Raw genomic sequence first — 12,017 nt, forward strand, 5'->3', positions numbered from 1 at the left:
TCAAAGGCTGGAAAAAAGTAGATCCTTGAGTCTTCTATCATGCACTTAAATGCTGTGTGTTGTTAGAGAGTTTCTAGCTTCATTTCCAGATTTGTAGGAGAAAACTGCAACATGGACAACTTGGAGTGTTTATTGGTCTTACGAACATAGTGTAAATTAAACTGTCATACACATACACACAGTTATTGCATTGTATGTTCATACACTAATTGTACAAAGGAAAAATCCAGTGATTGCATTGTTTTTGAAAAAAGTCATCTTTATACAATAATTAATTTCATGAGGGCTTCAAGGACGAGTCGGGCTCTCTAGATCGGACTAGCCAGATGTTCTACATCATTTCTGTAAACCAGTAATCATCATTCAACAAGCATTCATATTTAAATTCAGCAGGACATTTGCATATCACGGTACAGTAAAGTACTACAAAACCATTAGATTTGTCATGCAAATCATTACAAAAAACTAGTGTCATCACTTTGTGAAACTACCCATGAAGATATAATATGTATTTACTCCATGCAAAAATAGCAATTTATTTCACAGACCATTAATTTACACCTGGCATTAAAATGCATCTTTAGTTCCCCAAAACTGGTCAATAACACAACTGAACTAAAAATGGCATTCAGTTTCATCTTGATCATGGCAGAGTTGAGCTGAGGAAACAAGAATGCATATGAAAACATCTAATTCAGGATGCAGTATTTCTCTACAAGAGACCAAAGAGTGTACATTTGATAGTGAGGTTTGATTCCAGTGGAAATTGTTAAAAATGTACGACTCTGTTTAGTGCATAAATCCAGTGGATTCATAAACATGAACAAAGCATAAACAAAAATGCAAACATGCACACATATAATTCCTTAAGTTCTGTTTTTTACAAGCTGGGTTTTATTTTTGTAGTTTTGGTCATCATTCCTTTTGGTTGTAACATTTCTGCACCGGTGAATGGATGCTGTTAGACTCAGCCTTACGGCTGAGAGCATTAGGGAAAGCAACAAATTCACCCAGTTTAACTCAGTTATCTACAACAGTGGTTCACAACTTTTTGGCTTGTGACCCCTTAAAATCAAACTATCTACTAAGTCTACTTGTGATCCATCATCAGTGGTTGCATATGTTCAGGTTAACCAAACAGGGGGATTCCTCTTAAATCAGAGTAACTTTTAAAGAATCAGATTATCCAGTAATTAACTGTTAAACTGAGGACTTGTTTTAAACGAGTCAGACTGCTCATGTTGCTGGTCCTAATGGAACAGACCAGTCATTACGCTCTATCTCTACCAACAATAACTATCAAAACTGAATGCAATACCCAGGTTATAAAAAGAAGAATTTATCTTTAAGGCCACAAAGACAGAAGGTGCAGATCATCAAATCCTGCCCCCAGGAAGACAGAGAAGGCTTTCGCTGTGTAACCATAACAGTATTAAACCTGACAATACAATAAGAACAATGATAAAGATGCTGGTAGGTTTATCTCTAAATGTCCATGTGCTTCTGTGGTTATATGATTCAAACATCTACAGCATATTTTCTGTCTGTGAGAGCTGCTGCAGTGCGAGGTTGGTTTATTTACAGTGTAAAGCACCGTTCTACAGCAAACATCACAGAGTGACTCACAGTAAAAAACAAGTGGGACAGACAGAGACACAATAGAGTGATGGAAAAATGAAACAAAAGCAAGTCTACACAGGGGGGTCTTGAGCTGAGTAAGTTGCTGAGCTGAGTTTACTTTAAGAGAGGGACCACTGGCTAGTTACAGTATACAGGGCTGTAGTATCTCAGTAATGTAGCTGGGAGTCTGACTGTGCAGTAAATTGAAAGATTAGCCACAAAGTCAATGTAAAAACATGAGTGGATGTGAATGCAAATTCTCTCTAGACAGCACCACATGAGGAGAAGACGGTTGCTACCTAGCTACAGCCAAGCTAAGTGGGCACCTGTTGTTGCCAACTTGTTTCTGAGTTTGTTTTAGATCCTTTCTGCCCCCTAGTGGTCAAACATTACTCAATGCAGCTTTAAAGGTGAACTCCTTCTGCAGCTCCAGAGGGAGCTTATTGAAATCTGATAAATTGCCTCAAGTGCTGTCATTGTAGAGTTGCATTGTAGGTAATGTGGTTGCCAGGTTTCGACCAAGATCCCAGGAACACATATAATGGCCAAATCAGGTAATTACAACTTTGGTTTTCATCACATGATGCATGCTGGTCCAAAACATTTTTTCCCCATACACAATCACTGGAAAAGGAGCAGCAGTAAAACGGTAAAACAACAATCACAACCCCCCGAAATGAGTCCTTTTATTTTCAGAATTTGATCCATTCAGTCCAATAATATCTGGAAAGTCTAGAGGAGCCATATCATGAAATTATTTTATCCAATTCATGTGGTCAGGGAGCCAAGGGGAAGCCAACTCGGCCAGTAAAAGTCACGGATGTGCATACTCTAAACCGCCCAGCTGGAGAAGGACTCTAGTGAACTCTACAGGGAAAGTTGAGGAATCCTGCAGAAAATGCAGCACTGAGCAACTTTCACAGGAATGATTGGGGCTCCATTAACAGCTATCTAGTTTTCCTTAATATATTGATTTTAATACTTTTCTTTAACTGTCCATCATGAGTCTGACAATGTTATAGAAGTGCAATGCTAAAATAGTGGAGTACTCTTTTAATGAAGAGGACACGTTTTTGATTAAGACATTTAAATGTTAATTGGGTAAATTGCACCAGGATTCCGAGTTGCATTTAATACCAGGTGTCTTCATTATTATTCATAACAATGACATTTAGCGTTACTACATCTTTTAAAGTACAGTATATTAGACTGAATGACAAGTAATCATAATATGCTAGGAGCATGGGGACCTTTGTTGCATGTCATGTCCCTCTCTGTCCCCTTTGTGTCCTGTCTGCTTCTCCACTATCAGCTGTCAATACAAAAATGCCCAAAAACAAAAAATAAAAATAATATGCTCAAATGTAGTGTTTCTACACGGGATGTGTTTCAGTCACGCTTTGCAGTCGTACGTCTCACGTGCATCTGACGGAACAGATATGCTTCTTTCTTAATCCATACAGCTGTCTGCGCAGGCTCGCATTTCACTCACACTTTGAGCACATAAGCATATTTTAAGTTTTAGGTCTATTTCTTCCCTTTTACACTTGTAGCTCCAGTAACTGTTTGATGGGCTCTTAGTGTTGCCAAAATGTGGGTAACCTACAGTCAATACTGTTCCTGAACACATCCTGTGTAGACACAAGCAGAGGACTGAAGCTGCTGCTCTGCTCACACGCTGCTTTCACTACTGTTTAGACAGTGTGTAAGAAGCCCTGAGTATACAATATGAGTAAGTATAAGGGCTTTTTCTACATAGTCAGCATGTGTTCACAGCATGCATGAATAAATATTCTACAACCATCATTTTCATAACTCTGAAAGAAAATACGCTCTGTGAACCAAACCCAGAACAATCACAGTATGTTGAATGTGTGAATATGTAAACAGGTCATGCCATGGACATTACAAAGCTGTTCTATCATTGGTTCAACTCTGGACATATGTAGTTAAATAGAGTTCAGATGTGAACTGACACCTTGGATTTGTTGTGTCCATGGTGTTGATCACATAGCCGAGCACATTTTGGGAGAGCTGGTTTCTGCGTTCGCCTTCTGCCGGATGCACTCTGGATGATTAAAAGACAACAAGGAAGCAAGTCATTATGCACTGGTCAACACTATGGTAGCGGATCAGTGATAACACATGAACAGTTACTGCAGTCTAAAACAATAGCACAGTGCAGTTTGATGGACTCACCTGCCAAGTCTGTCCGGGAGATTTCCACCAGCCCCTCATAGAGGCCTTTGGTCGGGTTCTCCCCCGCCATCACCACTCCATGAAGCCAGATTAACAGCATTCGGTGACCGTGCTCCTTGAAGCTTTTCGTACCTGAAATAATATAATTATAGAATTATAATACATCAAAAGTTTGAGATAAGTTGACTGAAACCTGAGAGAAACGACAACAATTCCTTCTTTTGCTGTGAGAGGAGTGAATGAGGCAAAACTAGCATGAGGGAAAACAGGCAGGCAGACAAGTTGATAGAACCATCTTTGTGTTTTCAACCATTTTTGAATGGTTAGCATAGCTCACCCGTCCACTGTTGTTCTATAGCTCGTATATGTGCGTCGCTGAACTCCCAGTGTTGTGCCAGAATCTTCCATTCCCCGCGGCAGAGGTGCTTGGTGGCCAGGCTCCACAGGACAGAGCGGAGATGTTGTGTCTCTGGCTGGTGGTCCTGCTTGAAGCTCAGGTGCCTCCCCACCCAGGAATCCTGCTCACTGCCCATGTGATCCTGAATCCAACAGGGATTCAGCAGGGAAAGCACTTCTTCATACATAATGTAGGAGCAAGTGTTGTCTTAAAGTCACAGTGAAATGGTCATGTGATGTATTTCCAGGTGAAAGGATAAGCGCGGAATAATGAAAATCATACCTCAACCACTTTCTTAACATAGCTGAAAACCAAACACACACCTCCTACTAAGATATTTCGCTGCTAGCTACCCAGGCGCTGAAATAAAGATGAACTCACCTTCTCCCATTTATAAAAACGGTCGGCTTTGATGATCATGTCAACCAGGATGACATGGTTTCCTCTTGCTGCCACCTCCAGACAGGTTTTCCCCTGCTGTATGCGTCACACAGCCAGTTCAGAACACTCATACTTCATGCTTCTATGTGATTAGTAACTTAAAATTTAAAATTAGAACACAGCAGTTTTACTTGCCATAAAACACTTTAATTAACATTATTAAACTAATATTCATATTCTGCAAATATCAGGGTATGTAATCATTTTAGGAAGGACAAAATCAATAAATCCTGATTCTGTTTTGGTGAAAGTCTGTTCTATGTGTTACCTTGTCAGTCAGATTGAGGTTAACACCAGAAACTAGCATCATCTCAGCCATGTCCTGCCAGCCATGCTCCGCTGCTATATGCAAAGCAGTCTGTTGTCTCTGTGAACCACATGACCACAATCTGTTAAATTACGTGATTGCACTGTAGCCTTTGTGTCACTGATTACGAGATCCATAACCGCATCACATGCATGCTTGAGTAACATGCAACATGGCATTCTTAGATCGTCACACCAAGGTTCTCTAATGTGTACCACTGCTGTTGTACAGGCTTGTACTCACATTATCAGCAATATCCAAGTCACAGTCAGCATCTATCAGTAGCCGTGCAACCTCTGTGTGATTGTTGAACACGGCCAGGTGGAGAGGTGTGTTCTGTTGCTGTTTCAAACACAGAGAAAGAAGACATGAACTACTTTTTATCTGGTATGTGAATAATACCAGTACAAAGGAGCCTCAGTGACCTCCAAGTTTGTTTTTGGAACAGTTCAATAATATAGTAGATACATTTACTAAAATCTATGGGTCGTTAGGAATATGGTATATCCATTAATAGTCATGTTTACTGTGAATACTCTCCACTGATTTTACACATAAAAGGTCTATTTACTAGTCATGTAGATTAATACTCAGTCTGTGGTGTAATCTTCTTCTTCTGTGGCTCTGCAGCTTTGTTGAGTCTCAAAAAAATAACCTGATGATGTCATCGAGTATATTTTTTTTTAAAAACCCAAAACTGCGTGCTCTGTCTCCAGACTGTGCAGTCCAGCACTAAACAATGTACTGTTGTACAGCGCTGTAGAACAGGTGGGTGTGTTCACAAGTACAACAAACCACACCTGTCCAAATCTATGTGCGATGTTCCATGTGATCAGAACTGCATCAATATTGAAACACTGAACAAAGACGTCAGTGTGACGTTTTTTCTTCCATATGAGATTTAGAATGTTTAAAGTATAAAATTACAACAAAAACAGATTCTTCCATTTTTGCCGTTTTGGCTAAACTGTCTCAGTCGGAGGACTTTATTCATGCTTAATACGAAGCACATGACAGCTGACATTACTTACATTGTCTGAAGCATCTATGTTGATTCGTGCCTCCACCAGCAGGCTGGCCTCTCTGTCAAAGCCATGCTGGGCCACGTAATGGAGAGCATTCATATTCCTCTGCAGACAGAGGCAAACAACAGGAAGGGTTCAACGTCACGGTCAACAGATAGTCTACATTGTAATCCCTTGTGTCTACGGAAAATGATACATTACTTAAAAATGAGTAAACCATACATTAGTTTGTGCGTTGACATTACAGCCAGACTCCAGCAGCAGTCTGACACATTCACAGTGACCTCCATCAGCTGCCAGGTGCAATGCTGTAAGACCATCCTAAAAACACAACAGGTACGTTACAGTCAGGGAACACTGCACGCTGAGCATGTTATCTGTCTGTAACATGACAGTTGCTCATCACAGGATGCCAGAACCCAGAGTGACATCTTAACATTTGACAATGTTTGGTATTTTTACTTGGTTATTTTTTATGTAAACAATGAAGTGATTATCATAATTGTCACTAACTTTCTGTTCTGAATAGAAACAGATATTCCACCAGTGTAAACAAACATAGTCACATTCAGAACAAACCATTACTTAAATAAACTAAAAAAAGAATATTAAATATAAATGTTTCCAAAAGTCACAAAAACACCCCTGAAAAAAATATAAAATCATACTATATACTGTTCAAAATAGACAGACACTGGTATTCTATTCTATTCTATTCTATTTCAAAAGTGAGTTACCCATATTTTGACCTAAATTTTACATCTCCACACAGTCAAAAAAAGAAAGAAAACACTGTTTACTGCAGTTTTACAGTAAACAAAGTCTTCTTGCACCACTAAAAAAACTTTCTGTGTGAAATCAAAAAGTGGAGAAAGTGCAAACAGGCTGCCAGTTATGTACCACAGTCCCTCTAATTAAGTATACGGTCTGGTCCGGTTCACTCACTATGTTCCGCTCATCCACATCTACTCCGGTCTCCATGATCTTCTGCAGGACCTCTGTGTGCCCGTGCTGTGCTGCTAGATGCATGGCTGTGTTCTCTTCCTGTAGTCCAGACATAACAACAAATTACAACTGGAGACAGCTTCCTCTACATGCAGTATATCCATCTCAACATGCCAAGAGGGGCCTCTGACACCTAGCTTGTTTTCTGGTCTAAAGTTGACTTCAAAACACAGAACTGATGGATGTCTTCCAGCTCACATTAGCTTAGTCAAGGAGTGGTCATTGTAGTCTTACAAAGAGAGTATAACATTTTAGCTGCTTAAGTAGAAATTCAAAACAACTTCCTATAGTCTTTCAGTCATGCACAACAGCCCCTGACATGCTTACTACTTATTGTTACTACTTTAATATGTTTGTTAATGTGTTGTGTGTCACTACCTTGTCTTTCAAACCATGAGTGCACCCCATTCCAATCAGAAAGTCCACCACTTCAAGTTGTCCATGTTCAGCAGCCAGGTGAAGAGCTGTCTTCCCTGACTGGTCAGAGAGACGTCGTCAGGTTACACATATACTCTATTCTACACTATGTTCAGATAATAGCACCCTGTTGCATTCATGTTCATGTCTCTTCCTTTATTGTCCCACTGTTGACAGCAAGAGCATGTTTGTTAAAGTAAAGACATGGAAAAGAAAGGAGCGTCAGGCAAACAGTCACCTTGTCCACTCTGTCCAGAGAGATGTCTTCCAGGTCCTCCATGATGAACTCCAACACTCTGATGTGGCCTCGCTGGGCAGCGCAGTGCAGCATCCTCAGACCATCCTAACACACACACACACACACACACAAACACACACTGTTGACACGCACGGTTTCCTTCTGTCTGTAGTGACACTGAAAGGAAGCAGCTCTTACTTTGTTCTCACAGTTGAGTTTTGCCCCGCAGGACACCAGGATCTGCAGGATTTTCAGGTGACCGAACCAGGACGCCAGAAGCAGAGCATTCATGCCAAACTGCGGAACAGCATTTAGAACTGTATTATGTTATATGACAGTGAAGCTCTGATAGTACAAGGCAATGTTTCCCTGTGGGATAAGGAGAGACAAAGGCAGAAGATAAACAGCAACAACAGGCTTATGGCATCATACCCTGAGAGCTACGTTCAGTAAAGTTTGGTTGCAGACTGTATGATACAATGTGTTGAATGTATGGTGAATAGTAGCTCTCATAGTGAATAGCTATTATCTTAAGGCTTAACTAAACCTTTTTTATATTCTGCAACAGACTTGATCCAAAGTGCTTCACAACACAGAGAGATCAAGCTCTCAAAGGGAAACTCAATCGATTTTCCACATCAGCGTGTTTCCGTGTGTTTGGGGAGTACTAATGCATAACTGAACAAGACTAGGTCAAAAGCCAGTATACGGCTGGACCGTGTATGAAACGCTAGAGGGCTTTTAGTTTGTACGTCGTCTGGTTACCATCAGACATGGACATCATCAGCATTTTTATGGTGATTGTTTATATGTAAATCTAAGTTCATTTAATTGTATAGCACTTTTCATACAGTAGATGTAACTCAAGGTGCTGTACACATAACAAAAACTTTAAATATATATACGTAAAATACATCGCACCAGATTTTGGGTGTGGACTATATGCTGCTCTTGTAAGAAGGGTTGAGTTAAGATTTAGGCTTTTTTTTTATATGTTTCATATATTATTTCAAATTGGCCCATATCTTGGTCAGCTCTGCTCTGTGGTGATCTGTCCTAATCAAGTGTCAGCACCATGGATAGTGTCATGGGCCGAAGGGGGGAGAGGGAGATAGAAAATGACTATCCATGGTGCTGACACACTGATCAGGACACATCACCACACAGAGCAGATCTGCGTCAATTTTAGGACTTTAATCCAATCACTTGTTTTCCTTTTAAATCATCACCTCATGTTAATTCTAAATATGAAAGAGGCAGTGAAATTGCCTTTTCTTTTTCTCTGATCCTCCATAACGTTGCCGCAAATTAGAAATGATTAGTTACAATAAGCAAGACAGCGGGAGATTGTTAACAATGTATCCTAGCAACGCACGCTGCTAGGCAATAGCCATAGTCACATGGGCATTCACATGGACACACCTCACTAAGACCGGGCCCAGTTCAGACTAGGCTTAAGTTTGGTTGGTGCAACCGGTGTAAAGTCCATTCTAAAGACTGGTCTTAACAAAGACTGACTTAGCAGTTAGGACCAGGCTTAGTAAAGAACGGTTGGTGCAACCCATCCCATCCTTCTGTAGGTAGGTTGGATCAGTATTCATTCAGTTATATCTCTCAGTCACAGAGAATTATTACTGTAGTATTAAGGAATTTATTTAATGGCAGCTCTTCAAGTAGTGTACATACAGTGTCCCTCTCATCGACTTCTGTGTCATGGTCCAGTAGGAGACGTAAAGCCTGTTCATTCCCAGCTCCAGCTGCCCAGTGCAGTGCTTTGCGCTCTATCTGTACAGAGATAGAGAGAGATGAATACTGTACTTTGTCAGTTTAAAAAAAATAAAAAATAAATCATGATATTTGATTAAACACTTGAGCCTATGATAAGTTGACAGCACCAGTTCAATGACACCACCAGACTGTTAGACTTGTTGTAGCAGGAAAAGCACAAGTGTCACTATTAACATTAATGATGGCTCTGTTCCATTGAGCGCATCAGTGAACATTAATGCACAATATCAGTGACCTGGAAGTGACATTGCAATGCAGCCATGAGAAAAAGGCCTAATGGTTAACTGCAGGCGTCACCTCAATGCTGCTATAAAACATTGTACCCTAAAAGAGGAACCAAGCTTGATTTCAAGAACAGTTCACTGGTGCGTGACAAAACCTGTATGAACAACTTATCTTAAATTATACATTAATTTACATTACTTCCTTCCTCCAAGTGCGTGTTGTCTAATTTGTTTGTGTTTAATAAGTGATGTGTTGGTGACATCAATGCAACATGCAACACCTAAAATGAAGGAAGTCCACATACAGCGGTCAGTGCAACATCTTAAAACAGACTGCAGATGTAGAGATTAACTACCATGTAAAGCTCCATGTTAACATACAAGTTTATTTATAATGTTTAACTCTTGCATTTCTTTTTGTTTCTCTTTCTTTCCTTTAGCACTGATGTTTATTTATGCATCAAGGCCCTACGATGGTATAAGATGTTCTGGGGGAAGTGCTTGTATTTTAATGAGAAGCACGCTACAGATAGAAAACTGTCAATCCTGCTGTATTATAGAGCTTATAAAAATCTATGAACACATTAAAAAATGAACTACCATTCACAGCTTCTGTGGAAAATGCAGCAATGGTTCCCAGTCACTGAATCCTGAAGCAGTCACTTCATCTGAATGATAAAAAAAAAACTGCACACAGTCTAACAGTCTATAGTCTGCATTGGAAAATGGTTGGAGTGGATTGTTTTAAAGACCCTTTAAGTTCATACAAACTTAACACTTTTTAAAAAACATTTAGGCTGTGTCCAAAATCATATAACAGACACTCAATAGTTTACTCTGTAGTTGGCAGGAAATTAAGAGTTTGGACACTTAAAAATTACAAACTGTAACTCTGTAAAATGATGAATTGCATTGTGGGATTGTTAGCAGAGCTGCAAGTCCATTTCATGGACACTACTTTTATGGTTCCATTGTGGGAATATTTCAGAGCAGTACACCTTTTTCACAGCAGACATTTTAAGTGTCAAAGTGGCACCAGCATAGGTGTAACTAATAAAATCAACAACAGCATTCAATCTAGGTGTATCTCTCCCAGAGCCCTGCCATTGTGCATTTGAATGGAAATGAGCCATGATTAACCCTGTTAGTTCCACCTGTGCTTTTCCTGCTATGACAGGTCAAAGTGTCCGCTTTGAAAAGAGGACCTATTGTTATCAGCTGAAAATAACTTCTGTAGCAAAGCAAGGACAAGCAAGGCCTTGAAGAGTGTACATATTTATACTTCAGCTGGCTCACTTTATTTTTGGCCTTAACGTCCACACCCTTCTTGATCAGTTCCTGCATTTTCGCTGTGTCGTTCCTCTTCGCAGCATCGTGGAACTCTTTCTCTGAACAGAGCACTGTCAGGGATTAAGAACAAGGAGGGACTTTAAGTGTAGAAAAAACTGGGAAACAGTGAAAAGCAACAACAAAAGTTGAATTGCATTGTATTCTATGTCTAAGACGTGTGAAACCTAAACATTATTGGAATAGTGTTAAGAACTGAGCATTGGTATGCTGTACCTGGAGAATGAATACACACATAGTGGCTACAGTATTATACAAGTCAAATCAGGCTAGAAACTTAACAAGCTCTACATAACAGGATTTCACACTTCCCAAAATCTTCCACTCACCATGAGTTCATACACATGTGACAGGTACATAGATATGGTTGAAAATCGATGGAATCGTCCTTTAATGTATCGACGTTTCCTGTTAAAAGGCTTTCTAATCTTTCATATGGAGAGAAACCCCACTTAAAATGTGGAAATAATAAGTTGTGACAATATCCTTTAGTTGTAGGAGCAAATTTGGCAGGACAGTGTGTCGTTTTTGGAGGTTTGCATAAAGTGGAGAGAATGTAAAATATTAGCCTGTACAGGATGTAACGTTACTGCTTCCATATTAACATCGTGTACGACAGTTAACAGTAATAAGAGAATATCGTTGTTCCGTCTTGGCAACGCGGACATCCTGCTGCTGACAGACCACAGATATACTCACAGAAATCATCCTCTGACACCAGCTCGTCCTCCATCTTTGCGGGCTTTTAAAGGCGCCTCTGACTCTTTGCTTTCATCGCTCTCATTCTGCTCCAGGTTCACATATTTTCCAGCAAATACTACATGGAGGCTGGACGCTGTTTGACAGTTATTTCTGTCAAGTCACATAAAACACAACGACGTACTTCCTGTCATGACCTTCAGAATAAAACGCTTGTATGAACTTCTGAGTTAGGTTGAAACATTGTTTGTGCAACAATTATTTTCACTATCTGTCGAACTGTGCATTTACTGTTATCTGTAAAATACAA

At 39.9% G+C, this 12,017-nt stretch overlaps 1 protein-coding gene across 2 annotated transcripts; it reads right to left on the reverse strand.

Annotated features, from left to right (window-relative positions):
* Positions 1-112: 112 nt before the first annotated feature.
* Positions 113-11,883, reverse strand: ankdd1a (ankyrin repeat and death domain containing 1A). 2 transcript variants are annotated; one of them, XM_067597131.1, is made up of 15 exons: positions 11,708-11,883; positions 10,958-11,061; positions 9,336-9,434; positions 7,848-7,946; positions 7,650-7,754; positions 7,373-7,471; positions 6,935-7,033; positions 6,212-6,310; positions 5,996-6,094; positions 5,208-5,306; positions 4,926-5,024; positions 4,598-4,693; positions 4,157-4,358; positions 3,820-3,951; positions 113-3,688 (listed from the first exon to the last, which is right to left on the reverse strand). In XM_067597131.1, exons 1-15 carry the CDS (start codon positions 11,739-11,741, stop codon positions 3,627-3,629), a joined length of 1,527 nt encoding a protein of 508 aa, XP_067453232.1. In that variant the 5' UTR covers positions 11,742-11,883; the 3' UTR covers positions 113-3,626. The 2 variants fall into 2 exon arrangements, with proteins under 2 accessions (XP_067453232.1, XP_067453241.1); XM_067597140.1 differs by lacking the exon at positions 11,708-11,883 and adding an exon at positions 10,262-10,329.
* Positions 11,884-12,017: the final 134 nt, after the last annotated feature.

Source organism: Thunnus thynnus, chromosome 1 (genome assembly GCF_963924715.1).
Source record: "Thunnus thynnus chromosome 1, fThuThy2.1, whole genome shotgun sequence".
In the NCBI taxonomy this organism is placed as follows: domain Eukaryota; kingdom Metazoa; phylum Chordata; class Actinopteri; order Scombriformes; family Scombridae; genus Thunnus; species Thunnus thynnus.

Coding starts and splice junctions, on each gene's coding strand:
- ankdd1a (XM_067597131.1), bottom strand. CDS start 11,741: ATGGAGGACGAGCTGGTGTCAGAGGATGATTTCT. Junction 6,311..6,934: donor ATGTGGATGAGCGGAACATA/GTGAGTGAACCG, acceptor TTGTGTTTTTAG/GATGGTCTTACAGCATTGCA. Junction 6,095..6,211: donor ATGTCAACGCACAAACTAAT/GTATGGTTTACT, acceptor CTCTGTCTGCAG/AGGAATATGAATGCTCTCCA.